Source organism: Prunus persica, chromosome G2 (genome assembly GCF_000346465.2).
Source record: "Prunus persica cultivar Lovell chromosome G2, Prunus_persica_NCBIv2, whole genome shotgun sequence".
NCBI classification, from domain to species: domain Eukaryota; kingdom Viridiplantae; phylum Streptophyta; class Magnoliopsida; order Rosales; family Rosaceae; genus Prunus; species Prunus persica.
This window is the reverse complement of record NC_034010.1, coordinates 29279721-29300649: the sequence shown is the minus strand read 5'-3', so window position 1 is coordinate 29300649 and position 20929 is coordinate 29279721. Positions and strand designations below refer to the sequence as shown.

General features: G+C 37.4%; 4 protein-coding genes across 8 annotated transcripts; 2 read left to right on the top strand and 2 right to left on the bottom strand.

Moving 5' to 3' along the window:
- LOC18785648 (myosin-7B) lies at positions 333–5281 on the top strand. 2 transcript variants are annotated; one of them, XM_020557572.1, is made up of 8 exons: positions 333–586; positions 689–776; positions 883–1061; positions 1564–1683; positions 1823–1946; positions 2232–3475; positions 3618–4522; positions 4791–5281. In XM_020557572.1, exons 6-8 carry the CDS (start codon positions 2284–2286, stop codon positions 5142–5144), a joined length of 2451 nt encoding a protein of 816 aa, XP_020413161.1. In that variant the 5' UTR covers positions 333–586; positions 689–776; positions 883–1061; positions 1564–1683; positions 1823–1946; positions 2232–2283; the 3' UTR covers positions 5145–5281. The 2 variants fall into 2 exon arrangements, with proteins under 2 accessions (XP_020413161.1, XP_007218919.1); XM_007218857.2 differs by having other exon boundaries at positions 1779–1946.
- Positions 7791–9342, top strand: LOC18785640 (uncharacterized protein At4g00950). Its single transcript, XM_007219037.2, has 2 exons — positions 7791–8642; positions 9043–9342. The coding sequence occupies exons 1-2, from the start codon at positions 8073–8075 to the stop codon at positions 9118–9120; spliced, it is 648 nt and encodes a 215-aa protein (XP_007219099.1). The 5' UTR covers positions 7791–8072; the 3' UTR covers positions 9121–9342.
- On the bottom strand, positions 9443–11525 carry LOC18787502 (protein RKD4). Its single transcript, XM_007219029.2, has 3 exons — positions 11095–11525; positions 10400–10877; positions 9443–9879 (listed from the first exon to the last, which is right to left on the bottom strand). The coding sequence occupies exons 1-3, from the start codon at positions 11280–11282 to the stop codon at positions 9718–9720; spliced, it is 828 nt and encodes a 275-aa protein (XP_007219091.2). The 5' UTR covers positions 11283–11525; the 3' UTR covers positions 9443–9717.
- On the bottom strand, positions 15474–20611 carry LOC18786777 (cyclic nucleotide-gated ion channel 1). Of its 4 annotated transcripts, none has more exons than XM_020558601.1 (8): positions 20349–20611; positions 19605–20187; positions 19188–19400; positions 18762–19042; positions 18146–18257; positions 17734–17970; positions 17053–17607; positions 15474–15839 (listed from the first exon to the last, which is right to left on the bottom strand). In XM_020558601.1, the coding sequence occupies exons 1-7, from the start codon at positions 20366–20368 to the stop codon at positions 17053–17055; spliced, it is 2001 nt and encodes a 666-aa protein (XP_020414190.1). In that variant the 5' UTR covers positions 20369–20611; the 3' UTR covers positions 15474–15839. The 4 variants fall into 4 exon arrangements, with proteins under 4 accessions (XP_020414190.1, XP_020414191.1, XP_020414192.1 ...); XM_020558602.1 differs by lacking the exon at positions 15474–15839 and having other exon boundaries at positions 16887–17607; positions 18762–18816; positions 18961–19042; XM_020558603.1 differs by lacking the exon at positions 15474–15839 and having other exon boundaries at positions 16887–17607; positions 18762–18813; positions 18961–19042.

Genomic DNA, 20929 nt, shown 5'->3' with positions numbered 1-20929 from the left:
TTGTTTGAGTAAGTTTTAGTGCTGTTTGCGTGAGCGCTTTCTGTTGGGCTTCTCTGTAAATGCCATTGGGCTATCCGTAATCTAATAACCTCCTGCCCAAAAATGAAACTGGAACTGTAAATTCAAGTTTATTTTTCTTTTACTCTTCCTCTTTCCTCTTTTGATCTTGTTATTATTTGATAATTTGAATTGAGTTAATAGTTTTGGTGAAAAGTCTCAATCAAGTCAAGTTCTTTGGGACAAGGAGAGTTCGGTGCGAGTGACTCATGAGCTACTCAATTATTTCATATGCCAACACAGTGAGCTGATTGATGCAAAGCCCAGCAGCAGGCAGAGAAACAAAAAAATGGAATACCAAAGACATTATGATTTTGTGATCACACATGTAGATTTCACACATATTGAACAGAAAATGGCAAAAAATTCGTTCTTTGAAATGAAAGTTTAAGCAAAGTTTTGAACTTGAATGGCAGCATTCACTTTCCTGCTGGGCTAGCTTAGGAAGAAGAGGGAGGCTAGTAGGAGCAAACATCATCCAGATGGGATGGGACCCAAGAAAAGCACAATAATTTATTACAAAGCCATGGTGGGAACATGGGCTGTGATCCCAAATGCCCAGACTTGACTGTGACACTAGTTTATTCGGCCTTTCTGTTTTCTTTATTTCTTTTTTTTACCTTGTTTTCAGAAATGTTATGCAAGTCAGAGAGAGATTGCTTAGCATCACCAACCCCAGATTCCAAGGGCAGATCAAGGAAAATAAAATTAAAATTAAGGTGATTATTGGCTCTCTAATGTTAAAATAAGACTAAATATGATGCTGCTTTTTTAAGTACAATGGATTTGCCTTATTTTTTCATGAACAAGTTTCCTGCTTTACAGGTCTCAGCCAAGGGAGGAACTTGAGAAGAAGCCTACCTCTCTGGACTCATGACCTAGTTGGTTGCTTTGGTGGTTCCTTCATGATGATTTTGAACTGTTAGTGATATTCTTGTTTGCCTGCTCTCATCATTTGCAAGAGATGCTACTGCCCAGTTGCAGCTCACTCGGACCTTTCACTGGTAAGTGGTAAATACATGTATTTCTCTATTTATTTATGGCATTAAATTATTTGGTAAATTACTGTTACTGAATTCAATTGGATTTCTTGATGAATGTTGGAAAATTAATCACTGGGTTTTCAATGGAATTGCTTTGATTTCTGATTCGGAAGTATTCACTTGCAATAATAGTTGGCATAAGGGTATAGTGATATGAAAAATATTGTCCAAGATCGAGTTAATGAGTTTGTCTGTTCATGTACTGATATTTTGACTCCATGTTCCAACCAACAATGCAAAAGATCTTTTCAGTTTTGTTTTATGGTTACTGAAAAGCACCTTATTTTTTGTAGTCTTTTTGTATCACTTTTGTAATACTTTACGAAATATTTTATGCAGTGTAGTTTTATACAGGTAAGCCACTCTGGAAATATACAATAATATTGTGGGACTGTTTGATTGAGATATGTTTATTGTTTTCTTGGAGTCCACTCTCTTATGAGTAATGGTGACAAACAACCAGGAATCTAGTGCTTTTGCTTCCTATAGCAGTCATCCCTCATGTCATGACTCATTTCCACCGCTGAAGAGGAAAAGGAGGATAAAAGTCGGTGAGGGGAGAAGCATGTGGGGTTTCTGTTAGGTCAGTCTTTCACAGAAAACCAGGGGGTTCTTAAAACTTTCTTTCGTTTCTTTCCTGTTCTTTTTTAGTACAATTCTTTTCAACTGATTTTGCAGTAGCAGACACGAGTAACATGACCATGCCTTTTTGGAATCTGTAGTCACATAACGTATACAGTACAAGTTGAATGCTTCAGGGTCTCCATTGAAGCTCTGCTCCTTCCGAGCTACAATTTTACTCTGCAACAAGCTCTGGTGACTGGTCTCTGGTTTTGAGCTGCAAAAGTGAGTCTCTTCTTTCTGTAAGTTCTGTTACAATTTATGCAACTCATTGATAAAATGGTTCCTCTGCAGCATTTGAATTGTGATTGTTTCCCAGTCACTATGCTGGTTTATTTGCACATTTATATCTAGTTGGTATTCTAGTACTACTGCACTGAGCGAGATGTTTATATCTTAATGGAATTATAATCGATTCTCTTCTTTCTCCCCTCTCATCCTACTCTTCTTTTCAAAATGGATTTTTATGCGAGTTGTTTATGCTCTGCGTGATAATGCTTACATTTTCAGTTTTCCCAATCAAATTCTAAAGGAGAGGAAGAAAACTTCTGACTTCTGAGTAATGGAAGAAAAAGTGGTCTCCAATTCATATGCATTTGTCTCTGAAGAGAAGAGTGATAGTTTGTATCCTATGTATTTTGGTGTTTCTTGTGCTTTCTTTGCTCTACGGCTCCTGTCAATTCCTGATATGCAAGATGAGAGGTTGTCTGAAGTACGTGAGAAAATGCTTCGAGGAAGTGCGCAACTGTGGGGATTGCTTGTATGGAAAGCTCAGAAAGACGGAAGAAGTGCGCAATATTATGAACTTCTCCATAAGCTTGAGACTGCTGAAATAGAAATTGGAGGGTTGAAGAGACTGAGGCATGAAGATGCAAAAGCCAATGAGAAAGTTGTGAGCATCTTTGCTGCACAGGAGCAATGCTGGTTAAATGAAAGGAAGAAATTGCGGCAGCATATTAGGGCTCTAATAAATGCATTTAAGGTTCGTGAGAAAAAGGAGGATGAAACAATTTCTGACATGAATGATAAAATGAAGGATATGGAGCTTTTGGTGCAATCTAAGGACAAGGCATTGGGGGAACTGGAGCAGAAGTTGAAAGAAACAGAAGAGAAGCTAACAAAGGCTGAAAGTGTAGCAGAAGAATTGAGAGAAAATGCTCAGCGTGCAGCCCAAGAGCATTCTTCTGAGCTTTTGAAGCACAAAACTGCATTTTTTGAGCTTGTGTCAAACCAACGGCGGCTTGATGCTGATATGGGTCGAGCACTTAGGCAAGTTGAAGCTTCTAAGCGGGAGATAAATGTAGTCTTGGATCAAAAGGAGGAGTCAGTTGTGATGGTTCAAAAACTATCTGCGGAGATTGTAAAGATGCATAAGGATTTGGAACAGAAAGACAAGATTTTGTCAGCAATGCTTAGAAAATCCAAGTTAGATACAACAGAGAAGCACATGCTTCTAAAGGAGATTAAATTATCAAAGGCAAAGAGGAAGCAAGCTGAGCTTGAAACAGAACGATGGAAGGTAGTCTCTGAGTCTAGACATGAGAGGCATTCATTGAGAAGTATGTTGGAAAAAGCAAATTCTAGGTTTGAGATTGCTTTAAATGAAAGAGGGGCGAATTCTAGTGCAACAGGTGCATCCCATTTACACATTGTAAAGACCATACCACAGCCAGCTGATGCTCTTCTTGGGTATGAACATTCTGAGTTTAGAAATGAATCTGATGGATACTCGTTTGAGGCAAAGAAGGACCTGGGTGAGACTGAACTCTTACTTGTCCTTTAGCATATATTGTCTTCTAGTTAACCTCATTCAATTACTGCTGAAAATATGTGGTCATGCTCTTCTCCCTAATCATGTTTCATTTGTCTTTTGTTCTTGCTTTTGATTGATCACAGCTGATATTAAGCAGTTGGAAGGTTGGGTTCGCTCAGAAGCAGAGAGGTATGCAGCTGTAATTGAGCAAAGGCATCACCTAGAAATGGATGCTTTTGTAGAGCAATTAAGACTCAAAGATGAGAAATTAGAAACTTATCGATGGCGCTTGCTGAGCATGGAATTAGAATCAAAGCGGCTAGAGTCCCATGTCGAGGGACTGAACAAAGATATGGCACATCTCAGACATAATAAAATGAAATTGGAAGCCTTGCTATTGGAACGGGAAGAAGAATTAACTTCCCTGAAAGAGCAGTTTGCATCACAGTTAAGGTTTCTAAACAGCCAGAAGAACTTAAATTCAACTGCATATGATTCGTCAGTAGTCAATGATGCCCTTTGGCACAAATTCAATATCATAAGTAGGAAAGCAGATGAGGAAGATCACACAAAGAGAACTTTGATGGAACAATCTCAAGAGCAAGACATTAAGGAAGAAGAGGAAACCCCGTCTTCTAGCCAGTGTAAAGATGTAATTTTGAAGATACAATCTCCTGACAAAGAGTTTGAAGAAGATAAGGATGTTGCCTATGAAGGAACAAATCAAGAGGGAAGTGAAAGTTCAGTGGCAGTTAATGGCACTGAAAAGTTGGCATCACCAACGCATGCCTCAAGTACAAATAATTCTCTGTGGAGGATGGATCTTCAAGCTCTTGGAGTTTCTTACAAGATCAAGAGGCTGAAGCAACAACTTCTTATGCTCGAAAGATTTACAGGAAAGCACGAAGGTGCTGAAGATCACACAGAAAGTAATGATGATGGGCAAAGTGGGATTAAAGGTTTTCTTTTGCTAATGTCCCTGCTGAATAAACAAGTCGGCCGGTACCAGTCTTTCCAAGGGAAGGTTGATGACCTCTGCCACAGGATGGTAAGCATGAATTTTTTTATCTTGGTGAATTTTCAGAAAGAATATGATTCTCCCTTTCAATTGTTTCTTTGGCAAAATCTATGCCATCTGGCTCTAATTTTATGAAATATTAGGATATAACTGGGACCAAAAGGTCCAAAACTGAAGGTGATATTGAAATTAGAATACTCTTACTAGCTTCATTATATGATGGTCATGTTGGCCCTTCTTTTAGCAGTTGAAAATAGACACGTAATTTGATTTTAAATTCCTTATTTCTGATTTTCAGCATGACAATGGTTTAGATCAAAATGGTAGACGTGGAGATTCTGATACTGCAAGAACAAAAGACAAGACTAAAACACTAGAGCACTTTCTTGACGAAACATTTCAGCTGCAGAGATATATGGTTGCAACAGGCCAGAAACTAATGGAAATTCAACCCAAGATTGCTTCTGGACTTGTTGGTGTTGCTGAAGAGCTAGAAACATGTGCCAGCTTTGACATGAATCGCTTCACCGACTTTATTAGAACTCTCTTCCAGGAAGTTCAAAGAGGTCTAGAGGTTCGGATAGCTCGAATTATTGGAGACCTTGAGGGAACCTTGGCTTGTGATGGGATGATACAGTTGAGGAGGTTATGATGAAAAACCATAAGATGAGGTTCAATTAATAACGGTAGTTTCGACTGATTTATATACTCAGATATGTATAGGGCTGGCTATAGGCAAATAACGTATATAATTTTAATGCAGAAGAAATGCCATGAGTTTAACTTTTACCTGCTCTCTACTTTTGATTGTGCAAATTATCATCAATCAACAAGAAAACGTGGCAAAATTATTTGCACATACATAACCAGGTAATGTAACCTCCTCTTACAACAATCAAGAAGATAAACGATCTCACACATTTTATGACTACACCAAGCAAGGACCCTTTTTTACTGTCACAACCCTGCAGATCCAGCTTCTGATGGGGTAAAAAGAATGATCAACACGTAGGTTAATTACACTTAATTTTTATCAATTGACTATCGTCTACATTTTACAATTAACCTGTCAAAACATTGATCATCCTCCAAACTACATACTCTGTTTCCTCCAAATTCAACGTGGGACCTTGTAAGAGCTTCCCTTATTTCCAGTCGCCAAATTGGTTGAATGTGGTTAAATGTCAAATTCAAGGACTAGTTTTGTTGGGTTTTGAATGGTACTATTGCTACTAATAGTCAAAGCAAATAATAGCAGAAGAAAAACGAAAAAAGAAACTTGGTGACTTGATTTTGTAACTAGGCTTAACCCTTCAGATGCAAAGTCATGATCTTTATAGCCCTGTGCCCTTAAAATTATGAGGTCAATACTCAATCTGATAGCTTCGATGAACCCTAGGGTGAATTGAAGGTCTGTATCCCTAAATGGTTTAATGCTGGCTCATGCAAAAGCCATTAACGGCTGCAATGGGGTTGCATGTCTTAGTCACTTTGAATGATTTAACATCTGCAAGTGTTCCCAATTTCCCCAACAAATTTCAATTGGGGTGGTTGTGTTGGGGCTCTGGTGATTAAAACATTTCTGATAAAAAGGAGAAGGTTGCTACTGTGTTGTCAATGAGGTGCTATTATTGCTATGTTTCAAGTTGAGGATATTGGTGCTGCTCATCAAAGAAAACAATATTTGCATGCATTATCTTATCTGTTTACCAATATAAAACTTTAAACAAGAAGCACATGGTTGTTCTTCCTGGCAGGCAATGAATGAGTTAAAAATGTCAAAGGATTTGGTGGCTCGTTACTGATTAATTAGGGAAATTTTCTAATAAGTATTTAAGTTAGTGATTAGTTATATATTTCTAGTCTCGGCCGTTATATTGCATTTAAGAGACTACTAACAAATTTAATAAATGCAATCCAACACCCAAAATTAAAAGTATATAACCAATTCTTAACATAAAATACTTATTAAAGAATCTCTCCATTAATTATAGGTCTATATTATATATGTGCAATCATTTTTTAAAATTTATAATGAGCGCCACCTTTTAAAGCAAAGAAACAAAGTATTAAAGAAGAAAGTATTAGAAACATCCTTAATTAAAATATTGGAAAAAAAGAAAAAGAAAAAGACCTCGTGGGTACGTAGTAGTTTGGCATTGTCCCCCCTCACCCTTAAAAAACTATGGAAAAACACTATCATCATATTTAGGCACACACTTCAAATTGGAGTTGGAATTATCTTCCTTTCCCTGCTGGGAGAAATGCAACTCCATTCTTTAGTTTCAGTTTGGTAGAAGGAGCTCGATTAAGAAATGTTTGTGAGAGGAATGGGACTTTACTTGGGAGGGCCCAACCCAAGAAGTATTGAAAATGAATTATGTAAGGACTTTTTTGTTTTATTCCTGACCCTTACAAGACTAGTTCAACTTCACAGCCAGCTAGGCTACCCAAGTGTGTATCTATTTTCAACAAATAATGCAGAACAAGTTGCCTAACAAATACAAGAATAATCAAGTCAAATTATGCATGTATCAACAAAAATCATATCTGTATTCGTATCATACTTCATAGTTAACAGCAGATGAATCACTACATGTTTTGTTTCTGCAGTATTGATCAAATATTCTCTTTTTCTTTTGTCTGCACCAAAATGTTCACAGCAGCTTTGTGTAACTTTTGACTGATTAAAGTTTGTAAGAATATCAATAAAGAGCTCTTCAAAATACCGGTACGTAGTTTTTGAAATTTGATCTGTCATCAAACCAAACAGACAGACTCTAACCAAATCACCAAATTTGCTAGTCAAAATATTTGAAGAAAAGAGAGAGTTCCCTTCCCTTCCCACCCAACCCTGTTCAAAATTTAAGTACCCTTTCTTCATTTTCTTCAATTTTCTGTGTGTGTGTGTGACAAAGAAAGAAAGAAAAAGGAAGCGGAAGAAGATGCCAAGGAAAAGGAATAGGACTAGGAGGAGCAGTAGGAGGCCGTCTCTTATACCATTTGGCATTGGCATGATAAACCAAGCAAGCAAGCATGTAGAGTAAGAATATAATCAATACCAATACCAAGATTAAAATCTTATTTTCCCATTTCATCAACTACGACTTTTCTGAGCGACCCAATTGAGAAATGACAGTTGACGGTCGTTATCCACATCGATAACGATCGTCACCATCAGATTTCCAGAGGGGGACCCACACCTCATTGACCCAAAGGGCATTTTCGTCCTATTATAAAAAACCCCCCAACCCCCCCCCCCCCCCCCCCCCCCCCCCCCCCCCATGTAAACAAAAAGAAATAATATATATACAAACTGGCATTTTCTCGTGAAGAATAAGCGCCAGGAGCGTTTGCTGCGACCCTCGCAATTCACATTCACCACCACCACCAACTCCTCACTCCTCTCTCTCTAAAAACTCCTCAAAGACTAAGTCATCTCTCTCTCTCTCTCTCTCTCTCTCTCTCTATAAAAACGTACACACCAATCTCACCAACCGATTAGAATATGAACAGGCTCGCTCTGTTTTCTCTGTTTTGAGAAATTGTTGTGAGAGAGAGATAAAGGCTGAAGAAGAGCATGGGGTCTGAACCAGTCAAGGAAGCATGCGTCTGCGCCACACCAAAGCTGTCTTTGTTCTCACTTCCGAACCAGCCACCCGAGCCTCCGGGGATGCTTACCCCACCACTCCAAACTTCAGTCTCTGTTCCCTTCCAGTGGGAGGAAGCACCAGGGAAGCCTAGGCACTGCTCCACCACAGAATCCAAGGCCAAGTGTGCAAGATCCTTGGAACTGCCTCCGAGGTTGCTCAATGAGGCCGCCAAAACTACCAACATGCCCTCCCCAACCACCGTGCTGGAAGGGCCTGACGTCGGCCGGACTCTGTCTTTTTCGTTTAGAGTTAGGAGCCCCGATAGTTTGGGGAGCAAGCGGATCGGCAAGGAGAGTGGTAGAGGTGGTGGTTTTGGTTCTATGAAGTGGGGGAGTTTCAGGAAGAACAAGGAGGTTGTTGACCATGGCGGCTTTGACTTTTTGCCTCCGGCTGGTGGCAGCGGCAGGGGCGGCGCTGGTGAAACAAAGGTGAAGATCACAAGAGTTAGGAGGAGAGCTAGCTTCATGAGTGTTACTCACACAAAGTCACATACGTGGGTGAGTATTAAATTAATATACTTACAAGCTCTCAAACTCAAATTTTTATTTTTTAAAATTTTCCATCTTTAATTTCATCAGATTTGTGCATAAACTGAATTATGTTGAGAAGGACTAAGTTCATACTACAAAATGTTTTATGTGAATTTCAATATAAATTTTGGCATCCTTGTGATGAACTTGGGTTCATGTGGCTTTCCACAAATACCCAAAAAAAGAAAAAGAAAAAAAAAAGAGAAAAATAACAAAATGGTTTTTTTTTTTTGGTCGAAGAAAATGAATAGGCCAAAATTAGCAAAACTCTGTGGACAATTTCGGAACCGGCGTTGTTAAATTAAAATGTGATTAATTTTTTGCTCAGCTCAAATAGTTAATTATTATTATTTTAAAATAATTGCAGGCAAGCATTTATGAAAGCTTTAAGCAGGTGGTCCCATGGAGACGCAGGCAAGAAAAATTGAGAAAAATGGCATCGTAAAGTCTTGCAACTGTTGGATGGTTCATTTTCCTACTTGTTGAATTTGTGTATATATAGTAGAACCAGATCATGATCACGAAAAAAAATAGTCAATTAGTATAATATATATATATATATATATTTTATAAGCTTCATCATCTTATGTGATGAAATGAAGCACCCCCCCAACCCACCATTCAAATTGTTTTCAGCGTGCCAACAACTTGTTCCCATTATCCAAAATTCCTAGATATTATTTCTCATCTACTCTGATTTTTCTTTATTTTATTAAATTACTGTACTTTTACTCATAGAAAAGCAAGTTGATCAGTCTTTGACAGTTAATAAAGAAAATGAATAACTGATAAAAACATGAGAAAATCCATAATGGAGATGAAAACACATTCAACAAGCTTTGATCACAATATCAGTCAAGGAGATGGATGATTGATCAAAAATAGATACATCAATCTGACCGTTCCTACCATATACGTGTCCTGATTTTCTCATCTGTTTAATGTTTGTGTGGATATTAACTAAACATGTGTGGTCTTAATAGTCTGCTAACAGAGAAAAGAGATATCTGTTTGACATTGATATATTTGAATGATGATAAAGTCATGGACGAGCAGTGGTCAAAGACCTCTTCATCTTGTAATTGGCTTTGAAAGAAGCCTGCCTCAGCTTTTTGGCTCTCTCCGTTAGCTCCATATCTGGCAGTTGCTCTAGAAGCCTTTTCTGCTCCTCCAGCATCTTTAGCTCATCGGTCAATCCCAAACCCTGCATTTCAACAGTCAATCCTACACACTGTCTTCCTAAAAACAAAGATTGAAAACCAATCACCTTCATGTATAACATGTCATACTTTTTTTTTACGAGCAATATTATGGGAGGGGGAATCGAAAGTAAGACCTTGAGCATGCATAGCTAAAATGCTCTTAATCACTAGAGCTACAAGCCCTTTGCATAGATATATAATACATTAGAATAGTATTTCATGGTAGCCCCTTATAATACTCGGTCCATAAGTAGTCATGCATCCTTGGTCACAAACCAAAGTCATGGGCTTGACAATGAAACAAACCTACTCCTACATATCCTCCCCACTTGTTATTCACAGATCCCTATTTTAAGGGGAAATAATCAGTCGGCAGTAGACAAAAAAGGCACTACTTGGCCTTTAATTTCAATCATGAGCATAGAGTATTTAACATATATAATTCAGATTTTCTATTAATTAAGTGGGTAATTGCAATGGAAACGATAATATCTCATCACTGTCAACGACATGCACACGTACCTTAACATTTTCAATCAGAGCCTTCAAGCTCTTAATCTTTCTGTGTGGCCACCTCATGATGTTTAGTTCCCTGCACCTCCTCTTCAGAACAGTCAATCCCACGTTCAATTTCTTGGCTGCTTGAGTGATGGGGAGGTCAAAGTATTTTTGTATCTCATCCAATTCCAATGCAGCAGACGACTTCTTATTATAAATCCCATTACTTCCCCAGTCAGCCATTCTTGAAGCTTCATCCAAATCACTTGTAGGGTTGTTAGAGTAATCAAAATAATCCACCATGGTGATCACAGGCTTTTCATCAACCACAACATAATCACAAGGTGATGTGAAATCAGTATTGTCCAACATGAAATCCCAGCTGCCTAAATCTTCAAAACCTTGGAAACCCATGTGGGGATGTTGGTTCTGGTTCCATTCCAAAGGGATTGAATTGAACTCAAATAAATTGTCGAGCGGTAGATGTTCTTCTAATGAAACACTGCAAAAGTATAGTAACCCATATAATAAAAGTTGTGTAATAACAAAATAAAAGATGTATAGAGGAGCATAGCATTCTTCAATTCTTGAACAAATTTGGGGGATTGGAGAAGCAGAGTAGATAAGCAAATGTGATCAAAGAAATCAAAAAGTAAAAAGCATTTATCAGAAGAAAAAAAGGCAATGGTGCAGCAAAAGAGGGATTTTTTTTATCTTACTTCTCATGAAATGGGTCTTGATAGTACTGTAGGGAGTCGAAGCCGTGTGGGTTAATCTCAATCTTTGGAACCTGAAGTTGGACAGAATCCATTTGGGAGAAAATGGGTATGAGAGAAACGTCAAAGTCAGAGTGAAAGTTGGAAACTTTGGGAATTAGAGAATGAAAATATAATGAAGAAAGCAGCATAAAAGAGAGTGAGGCTAATCCTTGAATTAATTTGGGGAAGGAGAGAATGGGATTTGAAGTTCGTGCACACGCTCTGTGTAGGGGGTTACAATTCCCCTGTGGCACTTAATTGGTGAACGATTACCAATCACAAAAGGGGGCCGCACCATTCCTTAATTATGATCTTAATGCATCTATAATTGTATTTTTTTTTCTTTAATTAAACACCCACAAATGCACATGCACCCATGATAGGAAGAGAAGAGTGATGATGATGGTTACTTAAGCATCATGGACATGACACACACAACTCCATGATACTATCTTGTGAATTCAGATATTAAAATAGATTTTAAGTTCAAATTCCTTTTTCAACGAAAAAAATAATTTAATACATCCATATGCATGTCAAAAGCATGGAGCAATACATGACCAACATGAAGAAAAATTGATGAAATGAGGTGGCTATTGAATGATTAATGAGGTTGAGGACATAAATTGACATAAAAATATGATTAATTACGATACGCATTACTATATATCCTCATCCATATTCAGCATTCATTTGATGGTTGGTAATCATTAATAATTTGGGGGTTTGTGATTTTGTTTATGCCGGATAATTAATTAATTACATGAGAGGTAGCCGTCATAACCTGACATCGGCTCCCCCATTACAGGGGGGGACACGTGCAGTTCCCTGAAGACGGCTGAAAACGGTAGAAAAATAAAACATGTAATGGGATTGGCTGTTTCATTGTCCCGGCCCTGTCCGTTAACATAATGGGTAGGTCTGTTAGAGAAAGTCCATTAGGCCCACTTATTTGGTGGCTTGGGATGTCTGCAACAACACAGGCCCAAAGGATGGTTGACTTCATGGCTTTCACCATTGCTAGTTTTAAGTAATAGAGTAGAGAGAGATCGAGATTGACTTGGCTATTGAATTACGTGAAATAAATAATAGAATTTGAACTTAGCTATGTAGGTTATTATATCAACTTCTCATGATTTTTAGTTGTTTTTGGCTTCTGATTGTTTGCCGAACGACCATATGCAGTGCAGTTTGTTGGTAGCCATATTATATAGCAATCTAAGGGTGCCAGTTGAAGAAGATATCTCAATGTAAAGAAAATTACAAGTAAATTAACACGCATATATCAAATACCTGAATTCAATGTTCGAAATATAGCTAGGCGGTAGGTAGAGTCTAGGCCCTAGAGGAGTAATCGGGCATAGGTGGGTACCTAGGAGTTTTATATATATATATATATAATTATTTAGTATTATATATTATAAATTTATACCAAAACCATGTAAAAATAAAAATAAAAAAAAGATTATAAAATGCCATAATGCATATATATTAAACAAATAGTATAATATTTATTTGTTATTTGTTACTTATTAGAGGTTGCTTTAGTGATTTCGTAATGCAAAATCCATTTAATGTTGTATTTTCGAAGCCAATCTCAATCAAAATAATATATCTAAATAGGGCCTTTAGTTTTATTAGTGTTTTAAGCCCAAGCCCAATTGAAAGCCCATCGCTCCTTTTACATATAAATGAAAGTTTCCTTCTCAAACCCTGAGTCTAACACGAGCTGCCTCCTCTCTCTCGCTCAGACATAACCCGCGACCTATCTTCTTCAATTCTCATCTCTCTCTCTCTCTCTCTCTCGCTCAGACATAACCCGCGACCTATCTTCTTCAATTCTCATCTCTCTCTCTCTCTCTCTCTCGCTCAGACATAACCCGCGACCTATCTTCTTCAATCCTCATCTCTCTCTCTCTCTCTCTCTCTCTCTCTCTCTCTCTCTCTCTCTCTCTGAGCATCATCATCTCATTTTTCTGAGTCAGACCTGCCCAGGTCTCCTAGGCGCCGTGTATGCCAATTTTTGGAACACTGGCGGTTAAATGAGTAAGGGGTCTGAAACAAAATATCTTGATAACAATGTTGAAGCTGTATCTTAACACGTGAATCTAAAATCATCAAAACATGAGAAATAAAAGAGCCACCATAAAAACCCTCTGGGCTCCTGCCTAGGCGGTCGCCTAGCGCCTAGGCACCACCTAGGCTGATTTTTCAAACACTAGTTGGTTAAATGAGCAGGCAGTCTGAAACAAAATACCTTGATAACAATGTTAAAGCCATAGCTTAACATGTTTGGTCATCAGTGTCTTCCCGCCTAGGCCGATTTTTCAAACACTCCCTTAATTACATCAATGCTTCAACAGTTTATTAGCCATACCTACTTATGCTGTGTTTCTGAGACAGCATGAGCATTGTGATCAGTGGCAGAAAGACTGCCCTCTTTAGCCAACCTGCGAGGCTTTTGAAACTTTTCTCTTTTATACCAGCGCCATGCTGTTTGCAAAACACAAGCTGCCTTTGGTTCCCATTGCTGCAAACCAAAGCTGTTAGAGTTCCTCAGCTCCATGCTTGAACAAACATTGCTGTATTTTCTGCTTCCTCAGCTACATCTAACATTGGAAGCTGTTAGAGTTACTTGGACGAATACTGAGTATGGACATTGCAATGGTTGTTCATTGCTGCAAACCAAAGCTGTTACAGACTTGTCGCCAACATGCTGCTTTTCTTTCTATAGAGAACAAGTACCAAAAGGCTCCAACAACCTGCAGGGCCAGAAGAACCCTCGATGGTCACTACTAAGTACTAATACTGTGGAAACAACACAAATTAATATGGATAAAAGGGAACCAAGTTTATAAATTCCCTCTGTAAATACTCCTCATATTTAGTTTCTCAAGTTTCTTATGTTTTGCCTGCAACCTTCTTAAAGTGTGTGCATGTGTGAGAGTGTATCCGCTATCAGCTTTGTTGCCAAATGCAAGTTAGCATCAGAAACTCTCGAGTGCCAGACACTAAATATTATATGTGGTTTCAAAAATTTGGTATTCTTGTCTCTTTTTTGTATTTCTGAGCATGAATATGAGTATCGTTCTTGGCTCATTTGTATGGGAATCATTTGGGTTTGGATTATTGAGATTAGAGATTTTGTTATTACTAGAATTTCTTTATCATATTCGACCTAGACCTAGACTACAAAGACGAATTAATATAAATCTCTGTATTGTTGGTTTGTTCGTATTTATTATATTTTACATCCGACCCTACCAAGGTGTTTGCAGTTTTTGCAATTGCCTATCCACCAGATTTTAAAACTTCGCAAAAATTATAATTGTCTTTTCTTCTTCTTTTCCTTTTGGATTAATTGCACAAGTATTGTTAGCTGGACATAACCAGTCCTAATCCCGTTGGATTAACTTCTCCTAAAGAAGAAGAAGAATCTGAATCAAAATGAAAAGCAGCAGGGCGTCATATATGGTGGCTCTTCGTCAAGGTTAGCGCTGTTCATATGTGTGTTATATATAGATTTATATAAAACAATTTAACTATTACTTTCTTTGGCTTTTTTCTTGGGGTGAAGAGTGGATTCGAAGTCATTTTATAACCTAGTTGACTCCTCATTCTTTGCTACACTTCACACATCACGTTGCATCAACAACTCCGGTGTTGTTCAAGTACACCTCAACTTATGCTTATTACTAGCTCTCGTACTCGACATGACAAATTCACCATCTTAAGATAAATCAAATATAGTTTTCTTGTCTCAAAGATTCTAAGTCGTGGAAATCGTTTCGAGCTAGATTGTGTTTTTAGCAACTTTTTTCCTTCAAAAGTAGATTGGATGCAAAGATCCATGCTTCATAGTTAACCCTCTTAGGATGGAAGTTCTAAAGTTTCCACTCATGCCACTCCCCCAACGAGTAACATGGCATTCGATGTTTGATAATATAAGCAACACCCTCAAGATTGTTTGTGTTGCCAGAAATCATGAACTCAATTTTGAGTGGCACACGTTTATGCACTGGGCACAAGCTCGTCGTGGAGTGAGAAAGACTCAATTCCTTCTTGTGGTCTAAGCACATGATGGAGACATGCATTGGTTGGTTGGCGAAAATAAAGAAGAAAGCTTGCATGGGAATCATGTAATTTCTTTTGATTTCAAGAAAGAGAAATTTAATTGGACATCTCATCCCAACTTATTGGATGGTTTTTTCCATTTTGATGACATGAATTTGCTTAATATAAGGGGGGTGTTTGGCAATCGTGGATCTTTTTTTTTCATCATCATGGAGCATTGAGATATGGATGTTGAAAGATTGTAGTTAAAAAGAGTGGATTTTAGATTACAAAATAGCAACCCCCATGTTCAGAACTTTTGTTCGGCCTTGTGGAGAATGGGAGCATGCCATATTTTTCAGGAAAAACAAGGATCATGTTTCCTGCTTTATGGATCTAAGATGTGGTTCCATCAAACAAGTAACACTAGAAACTTGATTCCCAAGCGTCTCCAGTTTTATTATTGGGAAGCGCCATACAGTATGATTTATAGTTATACTGCAAGTCTCATCTCCTCACAACACTATGGCAATTTGGTTGAAGCTAAGAGCACTTCCAGTGGCCAGCTTTGGCCAGCGCAGGAGGGACCCCAAGCCCCATTTCCACGTACCAGTGGGCTTCAGCAGCCCGGATAGCTGGTGGGTTCCAAAAGCCTAGGCAGGCCCGAAGGCAAGAACAACATGAGTTTGCTGACGTTAGCAACGAAATTTTTTTAAAAAAAATATGAAAAAATACTAAAAATTTCAGATTTTTTTAAAAATAAATACTTAGTCATATTCTTCACTTCCCACACTAAAACTCTATACAAATTCCTCTCCTCACATCTCATGTGAATAGTGGTTGCTCTTGAGTTGCTATGGCAATGGGTGGAAACACCACAAACCTTTTTGCAAGGGCTGCCACTATTCACATAAATAGTAACAACCCTTGTCTTGCCCTTGCCCTTTATCATGGCAAATGAGTGGAAGTGTTTTAAAAAGGCAGGAGTTGGTATATGAGATATCATAAACATGCAAGTCTCATATATTATATATGGATGTAAGATATTTGGTTAACTTTTCTGTATATTGATTCTATCAATTTTTGGGTTTGATTTCTTTGAATTATAATGCTACTCTTACCACATTACCATACCACCTTATGTGGTAAATGAGGTGGACAATCACATTATTTAAAATGATTTAACATTTCTTTTCTTTTATGATTTATTAACACTTTTTCAAAAAAACTGTTAATTAAACTCTCTTTATTAAAATAAACTTCATTGATTTAATTAATGTGACATATGATATGGACATGCCACATTATGTGGTATAAAAATGTAGGATAAAAATGTGGTAAATGTAGCATTACTATTTTGCCTATCAAATAATAGAATAGAGATAGATCGAAATTGAACGGCAATCATCAGATGAATAAAATCAAAGGTAAGTAGCCAGAAGAAATTAATTAAATTAAAGCTAAAAGAGAATAAATTACGTTAAATAAATAAATAATAGAATTTTAGCGCCAATATTCACTCAATTTTTTCCCTTTTTTTAATTTTAACAATCATAATGTAATTCTTTTTAAATCCTTAAAGCAACGGATTGGAGTTGTTATGATCAAACATTTTGCTTAAGTTAGCTATGTAGGTTAATTATTATATCAAATTCTCATGATTTTTAGTTGTTATTGTCAGTTTATATATTGGCTTCTGATTGTTTGCAATGACTAGCTATATGCAATGCAGTTTGTTGGTAGCCATATTATAGCAATCGAAGGGTGCCAGTTGGAGAAAATATCTCGATGTAAAGAAACTAACATGAAGTAAATTAACAAGCATATAGCAAATACATCAATGATTTAACAGTTCATTAGCCATACCTACTTATGCTGTGTTTCTGAGACAGCAAGGTGATCAGCGGCAGAAAGACTACCCTCTTTTGCCAACCTGGGAGACTTTTGAAGCTTTTCCCTTTTGTGGCGGCGCCATGCTGTTTGCAAGACACAAGCTGCCCTCGGTTGCCATTGCTTTAAACCAAAGCTGTTAGAGTTCCTTAGCTCCTTGCTGAAAAGCCACCAAAATTTAGAGACCACATGTTTCAAATCAAAGGCTTTGAGAACAAACACTTCCACTTTCGTCCCAGCCTGGACTGTTTTGGTTGAGAAGGGGAGGTTGGATAACGTGGGAGCCGGACAAGTCTTTAGCACCCAATCCAGAAGTTCTTCTCCATAGAAATCACCCTTTTCGAGAGAATTAGCGCCCTCACAGCAAGTGCTGGCAGTGTAAGTCAATACCTTCCCACGCGTGATAAACAGCATCTCATCAAGCGGATCTTCCTTTCGAAATATGAAGCTATGCTCTATGTAAAGCACTGGCTTCAGATGCTCGCAGATTGCATCCAGCAGTCGTTTGTTCATATTTTGAAGCACTGGCACCTGCATCAAATCAAATAAGTTCAAAAAAGCCGTGGCCTACCAAAATATCATCTCCTCATCATGTACAAGACTTCTTGATAAATTTCAACAAGAATTATAGGGAGGGACAAATTCAACAAGTCTCACTTTGCTAAGTGGACCTGAGCAAAGATGCAGCTTTGTATCCCTCCTGAGGTCCCTGGGAAGATTATTCAGAAAATTCTCCACATCGACGCCTCTGGTTTCTTGCCATTTGTATTTCTCATATTGCCGTATCCGCTTCTTAAGCTTCCGAGGAAGGGAATGGAAAGCCATCCACAATTCTATATCTTGCCCCTGCAATCTCATTTCCTCCAATCTTGCAGTTTTTGACTGCAAATATGTCTGTTCCACAACAAAACAGAGCTCATCATGTGATGTCCCAGAGGACTTGAACATTCTTGTCAATGAAGTCTAGTTTCTGAGTATTATCCAACAACAATGCATTTAGATGAATGGATATAAGAATTAGCAGCAGGGGAACTGAGAGCTCTGAAATAAATGTATTCATAATACTAACCTGCATATTTCCAATAAGAAATGCAAATAATACCAAGCCAGAAATTGAAATTACTACTGAAAAGTAGATTTCCCACACATAGGTACTTGTTTTGAGGCTTTGACCCAGGGAGCTGCAGGATATGAATTGAAATATATCGCAAGTTAGTAAACAAATGTGCAAGAAGAAAAATCTACAATACTTAAAGAGATATTTAGTGATATACCCATTTCTAGCACTAATATTATAAATAAACCCTACACAATTGAATTCCTATAAACAAACCCAAAAAAAATCCAAAAAATGATAGCTGGCCTTATTGAATTTAATATTGATTATTAAATTACTTTGATGCCCTATTGAGTGTTTTGGGTATTTTTATGAGATTTTGGGGTTGGGCTTGTTTTAAGAAATTGATGGCAGTTTTGTAATTTATAAGAAGTTAAAAGCTTTTTTGTTATGTTGTAAATGGGCTTTGGGTGTGTTTCTAAAGTCCATTTTATATAGGATATTTTTATAATTTGGGCCCCCATATTGGGTATAATAGTGAATCTCCCATACTTAAAACTATGTGGTTCAACAATTATTTATATGACTTGGTTTAATTTGACAAAGGATGGATCTGATGTGCACAAACCTCAGATTTTGCAGTCCCCACCAAAAGCAGTAAGATATCTTTTGTACAAAATCTGCTGAATTGATGACACCAGATTCAAGGGCATCAGAGTATATTCCAAAATCAAATGTGGAATTTGGTGTCTTTGCAGAGCAAGAGTCATTCAGAAGTGTGGTGGCTTCAAATGTGTCATCACCACAATATAAAGAACAGTAATTACCACCAGCAGGATTTTTACAGACTTGTCGCCAACATGCTGCTTTTCTTTCTATAGAGAACAAGTACCAAAAGGCTCCAACAACCTGCAGGGCCAGAAGAACCCTCGACTGTCAGAATTTATTCCAAGAGGATCATATTTAGTTTCTTAATAAGTTCCTTATGTTTTGCCTGCAGCCTTCACATCACTCTTAGATGTCATAAATAGACAACTAGAAATGGTAAACTTACATGACTGGCAAGCATATAAAGAAAGAGATTAGATGCAGCTTTAGTCCCTGCAGTTTCAGCAAGGAAGCCAGAAATCCTTGTAGCTTTCTTCAACCAGGAGCTGATTCGAAGAACCCTTAGCACATATTGAAGGATAACTATAAAGTTCAATGACTTTGTTGCGTTGAAAACCCTTGAATCATTTAATCTTGGAATGATGAAAAAAACTACCACCTGGACAGATCCAACATAGTGAATCTTTAACCAATCCCATGTGCAATAAAATTCTATAAAACGAACTCCTCCTCGTAGGCTCATACCGTCATGTAAAGTTTAAGTTGTTCAACATGAAAATTAAAAATCTTATAAGTTGAACAAACACTCGAGCTTATAACCGGACAATACAAATACTATTTTAAGCAGGGTGGCTTTCCTTACCTGTGGAAGTGGAAGAATTACTAGTATGTCCAGTAGGAACCACAACAACAGATATGTCCCTACTAATGCTGGAGGCTCTGTAACTGATTCGTTTCTTCCAGTTCCAGATGCTTGAGAAGGAGTGATAATAGTAATACTAGCACGGAAATGAAAGATGATGCGAAATAGATGAAAGAAATCAATGACGGATCGCAAAAGAATAGCTATGTTCCCCAATCTTGTATCCAATCTAAGGCACTTGTTCTCATCATTGACGATAAGGAGATAACAGAACAAAGGATCAAGTGAAAGTGAGACAACACACAGAACTTGAAGTACCTTATTCCACCGTTGCAGCAGGACTAGTTCCTGGGGATTAACAAATTTATTCTTAAAACCCAACCCAAAAGCCAAAACTCCATAACAAGATTTCAATGCTTCTCTGATAATCATAATCCATTCAAAACCAGGTCCTAGAAGTTTATGCAACTTATCTGCAACCAAGTCCACTGCTGGAAAACTTTTCCCTGAACAATGTATGCCATTAGCATTAGATTTGGGAAATTTTTCTTCAGCATTTTCTTCTAAATCGCAACCCTGTACCCTGAATGGAACATGTAATTTAACAAACAAGAATGAGCTTACAACTCTACTGCTAACTGTTCTAGCTCAAGCAAGCTTATGGAGTTCATAGACAATATGATCAATGCTTCATATCATGAATTACATAAAATTTATAAATACAAAATACAAAATTTCACTTACCGTGGAATTTGAACTTCCATTAGAAAGAAGCAAAAAGCTGAAATTGCCGAAAGATTTCATAAAAATCAAAGCGCCACTCTAAAAAGTGGAGCTCTATCGAACAAGTCCACGGGGTATCTTCCAAGTCCTTACATTTATAATTTTTCAATCCTCCAGTCAAGAAGAAGGAGACTGAACAAGTCAACCAATTTACTGGTTCACACTCTCACTCTGGGTTGAAAATTGTAACGTTAGTGAAACTCCCGGAGATAATGTTTTGATGCAAATAATGGAGCCGATTTTCCCATTCTCTTTTTCTCCACTTACATCAGTTTTTGCTTTTGAATACTTTTTAATCAATTTTGTTCCTTCTTTTTCCTATTTTACCCTTACTCTATATTTATTTATTTTTTCACTTCACTTTTATATTATTTCTTTTCCTTTATACTTAATTTTCTAACTTACTCCATTTTCAGTATTAAAGGAAAAAAAACAACTTAATTTCTTACTCAATTAAAGGAAAAAAAAAACTGAAAATAGAGTACAAGTTTGAAAATTAAGTATAAAGAAAAAGAACTAATATAAAAGTGAAGTAAAAAGAA

Excerpts from the sequence above, each read along its gene's own strand:
- LOC18785648 (XM_020557572.1), top strand. The coding sequence starts at position 2,284 with ATGGAAGAAAAAGTGGTCTCCAATTCATATGCATTTGTCTCTGAAGAG. Across the intron at positions 3,476-3,617 it reads TGAGGCAAAGAAGGACCTGG|CTGATATTAAGCAGTTGGAA; the intron begins GTGAGACTGAAC and ends GATTGATCACAG. Across the intron at positions 4,523-4,790 it reads ATGACCTCTGCCACAGGATG|CATGACAATGGTTTAGATCA; the intron begins GTAAGCATGAAT and ends TCTGATTTTCAG.
- LOC18785640 (XM_007219037.2), top strand. The coding sequence starts at position 8,073 with ATGGGGTCTGAACCAGTCAAGGAAGCATGCGTCTGCGCCACACCAAAG. Across the intron at positions 8,643-9,042 it reads ACACAAAGTCACATACGTGG|GCAAGCATTTATGAAAGCTT; the intron begins GTGAGTATTAAA and ends AAATAATTGCAG.
- LOC18787502 (XM_007219029.2), bottom strand. The coding sequence starts at position 11,282 with ATGCTGCTTTCTTCATTATATTTTCATTCTCTAATTCCCAAAGTTTCC. Across the intron at positions 10,878-11,094 it reads CAAGACCCATTTCATGAGAA|TGTTTCATTAGAAGAACATC; the intron begins GTAAGATAAAAA and ends ATACTTTTGCAG. Across the intron at positions 9,880-10,399 it reads CTCTGATTGAAAATGTTAAG|GGTTTGGGATTGACCGATGA; the intron begins GTACGTGTGCAT and ends GTTGAAATGCAG.
- LOC18786777 (XM_020558601.1), bottom strand. The coding sequence starts at position 20,368 with ATGGAAGTTCAAATTCCACG. Across the intron at positions 18,258-18,761 it reads TGGGGACTGCAAAATCTGAG|CTCCCTGGGTCAAAGCCTCA; the intron begins GTTTGTGCACAT and ends CATATCCTGCAG. Across the intron at positions 17,971-18,145 it reads TTCTTATTGGAAATATGCAG|ACATATTTGCAGTCAAAAAC; the intron begins GTTAGTATTATG and ends GTTGTGGAACAG.